Raw genomic sequence first — 12,498 nt, 5'->3', positions numbered from 1 at the left:
TCACTTGACCTGCTCTGGAGGGTGGTGTCTCCTTTCAAGTGTCCTTTCCCAGAACAGCCTGTCCTGACTCTCCCAGGACACAGGCATCTCAGCTCTGCCTTCCTGGGTCCTTCAAAAGCCTGGCCTTGCGTCACCGTCTGGGTATAAGTGCCTTTCTCCCTGTGCTACTCTGAGGGTTTGGGTAGGGGAAGGTCTCTATTTCTTTCTTTCTTTCTTTCTTTCTTTCTTTCTTTCTTTCTTTCTTTTTTTCTTTTTAAGATTTTATTTATTTATTAGAGAGAGAGCACAAGCAGGGGGAGGGGCTGAGGGAGAGGGAGAAGCGGGCTCCCTGCGGAGCAAGGAGCCCCATGCAGGGCTCGATTCCAGGACCCTGGGATCATGACCCGAGCCGAAGGCAGATGCTTAACCAATGGAGCCCTCCAGACACCACAGAAGGTCTCTATTTCAAGCCCATTTCCCCCAGTTCCAGAGCATCCCCGTTGTCCTGAACTTGTGTCCACTCCTTCCGGTGGATGATGGGATACTGGCGGTCCAAGGGTGTCAGGAACGTGGGGGGAATATGGCCACCTGCAGATCTGGCCAGCTGACTTGGGGGCAGCTTGCAAAAACTTCCTTGCTTTCAAAAGATGGAAAATAAACCACAAGTGTTGGCGAGGATGTGGAGAAGGTGGAACCCTCCTGTGCTTCCGGCAGAGTGACAGGTGGGGCGGCCGCGGTGCGAGGCAGCTTGGCGGTTCCTCAGAGTCACACATACAGTCACCACGTGACCCAGCAGCTCCACCCCCGGGAACCCACCCGGAAGAACTGGGAACAGGTGTTTGGACAAATCCTTATACATGGGTGTTCGTGGCAGCACCATTCACACTAGCCAAATGGTGGAAATGGCCTAAATGCCCATCAGAGGACAAAAGATGAGCAAAACGTGGCGTATCCATACGTGGGACTAGTATTCAGCCGTCGAAAGGAACAGAGCCCTGACTCGCTACAGCATGGATGAACAGTGAAAACACGGAAACCGAAAGAAGCCAGGCATAAAAGGAAACATGCTGTACTATTCTATTTGTTTGACATGTCCAGAAAAGGCAAATCCGTAGAGACAGAACGCAGATGGTGGCCACCAGGGGCTGGTGGGCGGGGGTGGGGGCGGGGAATTAGGGAATGGCTGTTAATGGGTATGGAGTTTCCTCGACGGGGGATGAAAATGTTCCAGAACTAGACAGAGGTGGTGATTGCACACCGTTGTGAATGTACTAAATGCCACGGCATTGTGTATTTTTAAATGGTCGGTTCTCTGTTAAGTGTATATTACCACAGTTTTGTTTCCGAAGCAAAAACCCTTGCTGTGAGAAAGAGGGAAGACAGGGTTTGGATCTGGCCTGAGGCAGGTGACTTAGCCTGGTAGGATCCATCTCCCCTGCCCCTCCCCCTCCCGTCTTCCACTGACCTCCAGCACACCGCAGGGGAGGCTGAGGGCCTGACCAGAAGGCCAGTAACACATGGGAAAACATATGTGACTTAATGCCCAATGGAAGAAGAAGAGAAAATTGTGCACAAGCTCTAACAGTTTTGGCCAAATTAGCAGTGGTCTTATTAGCAATGGTCTTAGTAAGAATGTGAGGAGAGGATGTGGGAAAAGGAAAGCAGATTGATGAGGGAGGGTGGCAGCATTGGAGTCGTGCTGTTTCTTCTCCTTGGACTCGTTCTAATGTTATTTGTAATAAGACCCTGAGTCAGGTGGGGAGGCGCCAGGATGGCAGGTCTAGCTATTGAGAAGGCGAACAATGAACAGGTGGCCGCCGGCTTTCATCTCCAGAGGGACGCTGACTGCACTGAACGTGAGCACAGGCCGCCTGCAAGTTCCTAAAATAGCTGCAAAGGCCCCGGGAGGGTGGGAAATTCGGGCTCTGGCAGGATGTGGAGTGGGAGCTGCCGGGCGGCCGCCAGGAATTCATTAGCGGCATCTCTGCCTCCTCCAGACAGAGCCGGGCGGGGAGGAGTGCGTCTCGGAGGCGGAAAAGGTGGCCATGGATCTCAAGGACCCCAACCGCCCCCGGTTCACACTGCAGGAGCTGCGGGACGTGCTCCACGAGAGGAACGAACTCAAGTCCAAAGTGTTTCTGTTGCAGGAGGAGCTGGCGTACTACAAGAGGTGAGCGGCCCCGGGCGCGCCCCGGCGGGCTGCTTTTTTGGGGCTGCAGGAGGTCTTGGAAAGACAGGGATGGCCGCCGTCTCCATTCCGGGGTCCCTGTCTGTTCTGAAGGACTTACACCCACGCTCACAAGCCCTTTCTGAAACTCTGGGGCCCAGGTGCATTTTATAATTCAGAACTTCCCAGCTGTTAGAGAGGAATAGTCCACAGACTGTGTATTCGTAACATACACCACCAGCATCTGGGGCAGCTCCCCAAAATCACACACGTTAATAATGTTTTCGCAGAGGAAGATGCGAGTGTGCATGCGAGTGGGACAAGCAGCCATGATAATCGGGCTCATGTCACATTTTGCCACCAAATGAAGGACCAAAATATGAATTTTCATTTTTAGAGCTTTTTGGATTTTAGAATTACAGATCAGAGATGGTAGAGCCGTACGGCCTAAGTATCTGTTCATTCAGCCCACGGCCAGTGAACTTACATTTATCAGAGCTGCACTGTCTGGTATGGTGACGTAGCCACTAGCTCTGTGGCTGCTCACATTTCAGTGAGCTAAAATAAAAGTTAAAATGCAGTTCCTCGGGTGTGCCCGCCACATGCTTGCTCAGCTTCATACACACTGCCCCTCTATGGGTTTCTTAAAACAGTCCCTACTTAAAACAAAAACCAGTCCCCACTTGTTTCTACCTCAGGACCTTTGCATATACTGGTCCTGCTGCTGGGAATATGTTCCCCTTGGCTCTTCCCATGGTTGACTCCCTGGTCATCAGGGTTCAGGTCAGAGGTCACCTCCTCAGAGAGCTGTCCCTCCCCATTACTACTGGAGTACTACTGGGCACAAAGGAGTGCCCAGTTCTAGCCACCGTCACTTTCCTTGGCTTTACTTTTTTCATGCCCCTTCATCATCTTACTTTGATCCTATGGACATATTTTATTGTGTCTTTCCATAAGGGACTATGACAACAGGAGACCAGAAAACATTTGTCTTGTTCATGGCTAGGTTTCCTAGTCTTAGAATGGGGCTTAGCGTGCAGTAGATGTGCAACAAATACTTCTTGAATGGGAAGCCAGAAGGGAGGACAGATGTACCAGAAGTGGTCCCTGATCCAGTAGGGAAAATAAGAGAGGCACAGAAAATATAGGGCCACATATTTTTATTGAAAATCCCCTATATGCCTGGCACGTAAGAAAATTTTACTGATACTATGTGCACTGGCTGTTCAAAGGGAAAGATCCCTTCTCAGGGGTAGAAATCAGGAAGGCTTCGTGTAGGGGGTGGCCTTTGAACTGGGCTTTCTCTAAAGGATAGGATACTGTTCAGGTACGGGAGATGTTCAGGAGTGGGTGTCATATTGCAGATGGAAGAAACCACAAGGTATGGAGACAGCATTTGGTAAGGAAAGGAGAAAGGAAGTAGTTCTGTGTGGCTAGATACCTCAAAGGAAACTGAAAGTTGCCTTTTTGAGATGTGAGTTCCTTTCCTGAAATTCTTCACATTTGACCAACTGGGCCAAAGAGACCACAGGCACCCAGGTCCACTGCCTCCAGGGCTGACCCCTTCTCTTAGCTGGCCATGCCCATTGCTAAGAGGCCAGTGCCCCAAGCAAAGAGACTGTTGGGGTACAGGCCACTTTTGCCATCTTCCTGGGTTCCACCTATTCCCAGTATAACTCCACCCAGACCATCAGACAATATCCTTCTAGAATATTCCAGCTTTCGCAGAATTTTTGACTCTCTTATCTCACGCCTCTCAACTCCTTCCAGTGAAGAAATAGAAGAGGAAAATCGAATACCCCAACCTCCAGCAGTGGTCCACCCGAGAATATCCCCCCAGCCAGAGTCCGGGATCAAGCGACTGTAAGTGATACGCTTCGAGAGTGCGGGGCTGCTCGCGTACAGCTGACCTGGTGGTTCACGCGGGCTCTTTCACATCTGGGCACCTGCTCCAGGGCCAGGCTTGTCACTAACCCCTTCCTGCTGAGACAGGCTTAACCATGGAGCACGTGGGGCCTTAGCCCTTGACTTTGAGTTCATCCCTGCGCCTGAACGCTATGTTCCAGCTGGGGGTCCACAGGCAGAGAGGATGGAAAGGGGGTGGGGCCTGGGGCTGAAGCTCAGGGCTTGAGCGCATCAGGCGGGGTGTGTCTCTGGGCAGCAGATAAGGCTGGTGGGGGCGATTTCACACACCCAAAGGGCCTGCAGCCCCAGCCGGCAAAGGTCTAGAATGGCCCCTGGTCCACCCCATCTGTGCATTTCTGTGATAACCCCCGACCCTTCCGTAAGGAAGTATTTATTCCTACATAATGCATGCAGAGTCAGGCCTTGGTTGCTGTGGGGAACACACAAGAAAGAAAAAACTCAGAATTGCCTTCAACCAGACTTGAAGCTACTTGAGTGGTTCTCAAAGACCCCCATGAGATTCGGAGTTTGTGGACCCCCTCCCTGGGGAGGAAGAGCCTCATGTACAGCTATGCATACAGTTTCTGGTGTGCTGACCCCTGCAGGCCTTCAGATAAAGGGCGAAAACCTCTGGTTGTTGGGGGGACGGCTAGTGTCTACTCAGAGCCTGCTGTGGGCCAGGTACCATATCCTCGAGTCCCCACGATACTCCTGGGAGGTAGAGGCCCTGTCATCCCCATTTTATAGTTAAGGAAACTGAGGCAGCTCCGTAAGGACATTCAGCTATTAAGAGGCAGAGCCTGGGGTCAAACCTAGGTAGTCCGGCCCCACAGCCCATGTTTCAGACTGTCCCGGGTGTGCACACTCACACTGTTGTCTTATAGCCTTCTTATCTCCCCAGGAGGGTCTTCCTGGCTCTTGGCTTTCCAGCTGTACCCACGGCTTATTACAGAAGAGGCCTCTCTTTCTCCCAGACTCTGGCAGGAGCTTTGTGGAAGCGCGTGGCGTGGGTTGGAAGGCCACCAGGAGCCTTTGGGGAGAGCAACTGGGATGTTACTTGGGTGCCTCGACCTTTGCAAACCGATTACATTGGGAAGTTCTTGGCTAGGTCTGACCCTGTGAAGCGATGGGAAGGGCATTGGAGAATGTGTGCAGCCTTGTGACTGTCTGAGCCTCTCCTCTTGGGAGGGGGCAGCTGCCCTCTAGAGTGCGCCCAGGAACACGTGGCTCCTTCCCCAGCCTCTCTTGCCAGCTACGTGGCTTGTTTGCTTGGTCTTCGATCCCTGTGTGGAGTTCCCAGTTCTGGTTAGGGGTCGGCACTGACTAGGAGTGAAGCTTGGAACCAGAAGGGCTTCCTCTGAATCCCAACACCATTTGGCCACATACTGTTAATAATCTAAAATTGGCAGTTGAAATTCAATTCAGAGTAACTCAAGAAAAACTGTTGGCTAAGGAACCCAAAATTCCCAGGTCAGAGTGGCTTTCAGGCTCAGCTGGATCCAGGCCTTGTCATCAGACCTCTTCCTTGTTCCCTCCACGTCTGGCTCGGTTTTCCTATAGGTGGGCTGTGTTCGTGGATGCTGTCCCTGAGGGTGGCAGCATAGCAGACATCACCTCAGGCTTCTACTTTCTTTGGTCTTTTTAGTGTCTTCACCTGTGCTGCACACACCACTGCCAGGACTGGACTTCTAAGACATATGCGTTTCTAAGCCTGCCTTCCAAAGCTGGGCTGTCCTGATTTTGTGGTTTTCTGCTCCAGCCCCCTTTCCCTGCAGAAAGGCAATTAAGAGTTGGCTTTTGCAAATCCCAAACTGGGAAAAAGCCAGAGGGAAGTGATCCGAATTAGCCAGCAATCTTCTTCCCACTGGTTCTTCTACCCACACCTGAAGAGGCTGTGGTGTCAAATCCTCCTTTCTGGATTGTCCCACAAAGGATGCTCGGCCCTTCTCTCCTTTAGTGTGGCCTCTGTGTGCTCAGCAAGACCTAGGGCTCCGAGCCTGGCAGGAGAAGCAGCTGGCATTGGAGAGTCAGGGAAAGAGAAACAGACAAAGAGGGAGAGAGAGCAGGATCCCCCCGTCCAGAGGGTGCAGGTGGCCAGTCCCGTGGCCACCCCAGCTTCTAGAGGATGACTAGAAGATCAGGCTGGCACAGAAGGCTTTTGACCAGCCCAGGCAGGACAGTGGTTGCCTTTGTCCACCTCGGCTGCTGACTGGGAGCCACATCAGTGCGGCCCAGGAGCCCAGAGCCAGGGGCAGGGACGAATCTTCCCTGGGGGCCGGGGGTAGGGCATGGCGGTCCTCCAGACGGTTCCATGCCTTCCTCCCCTTCTATCCCTCACACCTCTGGCACCCTTTGGGGTCTGCTTGTCCCTTCAGCCTTGCTTTTGTGGAATGTTAATCACATGGCCTCTCTAGTAGAGGTCATGGCTGCTTTCCTGCCCTTGACCGGTTTCCCCCGTCCACCAACAAGTGAACATAACTACCAGGGAGGTTTGAAGGGGCTTCATCAGCTCACACCACCTGAACTAAAGTATCTTCCACCCCGTCAGAAGCTCAGAGCTAGGACGATTAACTCCATTTCTCAGATGCATCATGGGCCTGGAGAAGCCCACTGCGGTTCCTTTAGATCGGACCGTTGAGAAGGGTCAAAGTTTGGGATTGGAACCCATGCCTTCCGCCTCCCGCCCCGCCCCCATTTCCTCGCCCCCCCCCCCCCCAAGTCACCAGCTGCGGGCGGACTGCCCAGTTCCCGTATCTCACAAGTGCACCACGAGCCAAGGACGTCAGCCCAGTTTCTGGGCTGAGCTGGTGAAGGGAAACAGACACTCCTGCCGCCAGTCAAAACTGAACCCAGAAGACAGTCCAAGAATAGCTTGTGACCCAGCAGCTGCGGGCCAGAGAGTCCAGGTTGGCACCGCCTGGGAAGGTCACGAGGGAGTGCGGAATGACTCCAGTGTTGTCCCCAGTGGCCACCAGGCACCAGCGCCCCCTTTGTGTGGCCTGCGTCTCTGGGCCACAGTCCTGCAGACACACGCGCGTGCGCAACTGCTTTCTGCAGAGCCGGGAGGCAGGAGGCAGGCGGCGGGCCACGGAAGCTATGGAGCAGAACAGCTGGTCGCACATGCCAGCAAGGGTGGCTGTCAGAGTAGGCGGCCCCGAAGCCTCAGACAGTCGTGGCGGCAGTGCATTCTGTCCCTGTCCTCCTACCCACCGCCCTCCTCGCTTCTGCCCAGAAATAGCAACCTCACAGTCGCGCGTGGCACCACCTGAAATGCCACTGCCGCAACTTCATTTGGATTGAGTTTTCTAGAAATTGTCAGTGGGGAGGGAGTAGGTAAAACCAGCTACACCATATCCAGGACATAAATATTCAACTGAAACAAGTCAGCGGAAGGGGCTGCCCCTCTAGAGGACGGGGTAGCTGCGGGGAGGCACCTTGCATAGAGAAGGAAGTGGCCGTGCGTCCAGCAACACATACCGTCATTCGGCCAGAACCCTCCAGGTGTCCCAAGGCCCTGAGCACCGGCCTGAGCCCTGATGAGACCCCAGATGAAGGCAGACAAACCTGTCACCTTGGGTCTGGGGCCATCCTGCACGATGACTGTGTCTTCCAGGGCTGCTGCTAGGCTAAAAGGGGTCCTGGCAGAGGTCGGTGCAGAACCGGGTGGCTTGGAGCCCCTGACAGCCTGGCCTTGGGGGATTGGGCCCACTTGTTCGACAAAAGGTATCCCCTCTTCCGTCACCATGAGAAGATACCCGTGTGGGTTCTGCCAAGATGCCAACTCCCAGCTACTCTGTGAAGTGTGTCAGCAGTAAATCCAAACACAGAAATCCCCAGCCTCATCTGAGACAGTCATGCCTCTCTCTTCCCAGCCAGCATCTAAAAAAAAAAAAAAATCAAAGTTGTTCAAAATCAGCTCTGGTGGCTTGACTGGAGCATCTTCATAGTCACCATCAGCTCTGAATTCCGCAGGGGCGTGGCTTCTGCAGGCTCTCTGCCTCCGTTCTCCTGCCCAGCCCAACCGGGCCACCTCATCTTCTCTCCTGCACACCCCCTGGCTTCCTTCTTCGGGGACCCGCAGCCTGCAGCGCGTGGCTGTCGGGGGAGACATGCTGGAATGGAAGATACCCACGGGTGTCGCCGCTAACCCACAGTGGGTTTGACCCCTTCTTCCAGATCCCAGGCCTGCCTCTCAGCCGCAAGGGCCACCGTGTCTTCCTTTGGGGCCACTGCAGTCAGGGCTTCAAGCCAAAACACTTTTGTCTCGTGCTTCGGGAGGTGAGGAGCCCCAGATGCAGGTGTCGCCAGCGACAGTTCCTTGTGAGGCCTGTGAGGGAGAAGGGCTCATGCCTCTCCCAGTTTCGGGACCTTGCTGGCCCTCTTCGGCCTTTGCCGGCACGCAGAAGCATCGCCTGGGCCCCAGCTTTCACCTTCACCTTGTGGTCCTCCTGGGGGCACGTCTCTGTCCAGATTTCCCCCTTTTAAAAAGCTCCACTCTTCTCCAGTGTAACTGTCTTAACGGGCCACCTCTACAAGGATCCTGTCTCCAAAGAGTCGCTTTCTGAGCTACTGGGGGTTAGGACCTGCACCGTGAGTTTTGGGGAGGGGGACACAGTTCCACCGATGACATCTCCCATAAGCAAACCCTTTGGCTGGTCTGCGTGTGCAGTGTGTTTACTTTTCATGCCTCCCTGTTTTTATCTTCTCTGTGTCTATCTGTACTTCTAACCAGGATCTTTACAGCCGTAATGCCCATGGTAGCAGCTGGACTGATCTTAGACGACCCCACCCTGCAGCCCATCCGAAGACTTGTTTCCCTTGTAGGCACTGGGTTTTTGTAGGTTGGTTTGGAGCTGTGCCTTTGCAATGTGTGCTGCGGCTCTGCTGAGGCTGGCCCGCCTTCCTTGGCCACTTTAGCTGCATGGCCGTCACCTGCGTGTTCCCATCTGAAGTGGGTGTCGAGTGTGATTTCAGACGTGCCCTCATGAGGCTCTTGACCTGCACGAGCAAAGCCGTGGCGTTCTCGGCCCTGTCACCGATAATTCTTTCTGTCTTTTTTTTTTCTTTCTTTCTGTTTCCATTCTAAAAACCACCTTGTCCATGATGCAGTAAAGAAGGTCCTTTAAGTGACGGGTCAGTAGTCAACACCCACTGTGACCCCCGCCCCCGCCCCCTGAGTGACACTAACGCTGTTTCCGACCTTCACGCCCTAGCTTTCTAAACCGCTTTTGTTTGCCAAGCCACCGTCAGAAAGCCATGTGGCCGTCCTTACAAGAGGAAGGGCAGAGGAGGGGACCCATGCTTTGTTTCTCTCTGTGTCCCCCTTGGATAGGGAGTGGCATGTGGCTTTCTCGCTTGACTCAGGTGGAGGAGAAAAGTAACAGTGATGTGCTGCCGCTGTGTTCTGGGCTCGCTGACTGCCCCAGTGACACCATGGGAAGAGCTCGCAAGTAACCCAGGAGAGGACCGTTGTGCCTTGGCTCGTCAGTGTACATGTCTGCTATAGAGAAAAGACACTTGAGCCGGGAGGGGGGATTTCTCCAGATATCCTCGGCTGGCCCCAGCTTTCGAAGAAAGACCACTTTAATCCTGGTAGGAGGTGATCGTAGGGTCCAGTAACCGTAGAAGAGTAAAATTTTCACCCAAAACTGAACTGGATGGGCCACAACACTTAAAAGAAAAAAAAAAGGCTACTAGGTGAGCAGAGAGAACTAAAAAGAGTTGATGGGAGGCTTTAGTTTCTCAGCCCTGCATCCCTGTTCATTCCTGCCCCCGGGAAACACAACATAGCTGTTATCTCTCCTACCAAGGTCAGACACCAAAATTCAGAAGTAGCCCAAATTCAAGACGGGGCTGCCTCAGGTTTGGTCCGGGTGGTCTTCGTGGAGGTGGAGCCAAAGCCGGCCTTGTTTGAAATGGGCCAGTGCTGGGGCGCCTGTGGCTCTGTCGGCTGAATGTCCCGACTCTGGATCTCAGCTCAGGTCGTGATCTCAGGGTTATGGACTGAGCGCCCCCACATTGGGTTCCACGCTGGGCATGGGGTCTGCTTAAGACTCTCTCTCTCTCTCTCAAAAAATAAGCGGGCCATTTTAGGGATCCTGCCTGGCTCAGTCCATACAGTGTGTGACCTTTTTTTTTAAGAGGGAGTGCGAGCAAGGCGGTGGGGAGGGGGCGGGCAGAGGGAGAGAGAATCTCAGATCGTGAGATTGTGACCTAAACCGAATCAGGAATCAGACAAGTAACTGACTGAGCCCCACAAGTGCCCTGAGCATGTGACTCTGAATCTCAGGGTTGTGAGTTCAAGCCTCACATTGGGTGTGGAGCCTAAAGTAAAATTTAGAAAGAAAAAAAAAAAAAGGTTTTTAATGGGCCATTGTATAAGCTTTATGCCTGCGATTTCTTCCTTCATCTTTGAGGCATCAGATGGTTCACTTTGATCAACAATCAGTTGTCATAGCTGGTTTTGTTTCAGTTTTTTTTTTTTTGTTTTTGTTTTTTTTAGAGAGCGTGGGGGCGGGCGGGCAGAAGGAGAGGGAGAGACAGAATCTTAAGCAGGCTCTATGCCCAGCAGAGCCCAACACAGGGCTTGATCTCGTGATTCTGAGATCATGACCTGAGCCACTCGGGTGCCCCAGGAATCAGAGCTGTTGTCTACATCAGCTGCCGCCATGTAGCAAGTTATGGTGCTAACTTCTAAAGGCTTTCGCCCTTAAGTCAGTTTTTGACACTGTCAATTGGTGTTTTCCCCGGTTTCATTCACATACAATAGTCACAGTGTTGATCCAATGACAGAACCAATGACAGATCCAATTACTTCTCAATTGTCTCATTTTTCTAAAATACCTACTTCCCACTCCTCTCTAGCAGTAACATCCACGAAAGCTGGGCTTCGGTGTGCTGCATATGTACTTTCCTGAGTCATGTTACGTAACAACTTAAAAACATTCGTCTCTTTATGTCAGGATCCTCCTAAACTCTGTGGCTTTCAGTTACTACCTTCTCCGCATCATTAGGGTAAAGAAACCCCAGATGTCTGTTTCTGGTCGTTGTTTATTTCCACCGGTAATGGGAAGAGACCGTCAGCAGTGTTTAAGTAAGAGAGGAGCCACATCACACGTCACCTAGGTGCATGCCGCATTCACACTGTGTCACCTCCCAGGTTCGGGGACAGTGACAGGCAGAATCACCCTGCTGCTTTCTCGAGTAACTTTGACCTGCGCTCCCCACTTTCTCTTTCCCACCTTGAGTTGATTTGTTCCTTCCACATTTGCTGCTCTGTGTCCTGGCATGGCAAAAAACTCTCTACAGGGCACAGCCCAGGCCCGGCTCTCATTTTTCTTTCTCTTCCGAAAAGGTTTAGCTTCTTCTCCCGCGACAAGAAGCGTCTGGCCAACGCGCAGAGGAACGTGCACATCCAGGAGTCCTTTGGCCAGTGGGCCAACTCCCACCGCGATGACGGTTACACGGAGCAAGGACAGGAAGCCCTGCAGCACCTGTGACCGCAGCGCCCACCTCCCCAGCCCCCACGCCCTCGGACCGGAACTGTCCCCCGCCAGCGCCCGCAGCGGAACCCGACAACCCCCGGGTGTCTCGACCTTGCACACTTCTGGGTTCAGAAGCACCCTCAGAACTGATCCCTCAAACAGACTGTCTGCTTTGAGGAAGCACACTGAAAAACTGACGCCAAACTCGAAAGACATGTTTATTTATACCCAGGGCTCTCACCGTTTATAATAGATGACTGATCCCTTAGGATATATATTTAATAATACCATGAGCAGAGGCCAGACTTTTGCATTAACTTCAGTAACACAAGCTTCTTTAAGCCAAATACATCACATGCACTGTAACTGCTGTTTGACTTGCTTTGTATGAAATTCTGTGTGTAGAGGTTTTATTAACACATCTGTCGTGCTCGATCGAGTGGGAGGCAGGGAAGTGGTAGATTCTCATTAGATCATTCAGGAAGTTGTCATGGTGGTAGCATAATAAGTAGGATGCGTCCGTCAGATAAGCGGGGCCTCTGAAGTCACCAGGCGAGCTGGCCCCACTTAGATGGGAAGCAACAGAAAATAGAGATGACAGCCCCACCCAGAAGCTGGAGATGACTTGCAAGAGAGAGCCAGGGGTTCTCTTTTCTCACCTTGTTACTGACACAGCCTAGAGCATGGAGCAAGTGCCTTGGAATCAGCTTGAGTTATGCAGTACTAACCAAAGTTGCTAAGGATGAGACGTTGCAACCTTTCTCATTTGTATTTTTTTTCCCCTTGGCTTCTTTGTTCCTTTTAGCCTCCCGTGTATCAAACACTTGGTCTCCTATAAAGAAGACAAGTGTGCCGGAGCGGATTTGGAATGGGGTGGAGGAGCCTAGGGGATACAGGACTTGGGGGGAAGCGGGGAGGCTCGCCAGTGCGAGGGCGGTGGGTGAAGTGATTGCTTGGGGACCA

The 12,498-nt window shown here is 52.7% G+C and overlaps 1 protein-coding gene across 4 annotated transcripts in view; it reads left to right on the top strand.

The window, feature by feature from the left end:
* Window positions 1-11,901, top strand: part of RILPL1 (Rab interacting lysosomal protein like 1) — a 39,933-nt gene extending 28,032 nt beyond the window's left edge. The window contains exons 5-8 of one of the 4 annotated variants that reach the window (XM_059140618.1): window positions 2,067-2,149; window positions 3,917-4,009; window positions 9,161-9,184; window positions 11,406-11,901. In XM_059140618.1, coding sequence (XP_058996601.1) covers window positions 2,067-2,149; window positions 3,917-4,009; window positions 9,161-9,184; window positions 11,406-11,550 — 345 coding nt within the window. In that variant the 3' untranslated portion in view covers window positions 11,551-11,901. Of the gene's footprint in view, window positions 1-1,976; window positions 2,150-3,916; window positions 4,010-8,783; window positions 8,872-9,160; window positions 9,185-11,405 lie in introns of all 4 variants that reach the window. The other 3 variants (XM_059140614.1, XM_059140617.1, XM_059140616.1) reach the window with 3 other exon arrangements.
* The last annotated feature ends 597 nt before the right edge of the window (window positions 11,902-12,498 follow it).

Source organism: Mustela lutreola, chromosome 11 (genome assembly GCF_030435805.1).
Source record: "Mustela lutreola isolate mMusLut2 chromosome 11, mMusLut2.pri, whole genome shotgun sequence".
Lineage (NCBI taxonomy): Eukaryota > Metazoa > Chordata > Mammalia > Carnivora > Mustelidae > Mustela > Mustela lutreola.
The sequence above is the reverse complement of the archived record's forward strand: the minus strand, read 5'-3'. Positions and strand labels throughout refer to the sequence as shown.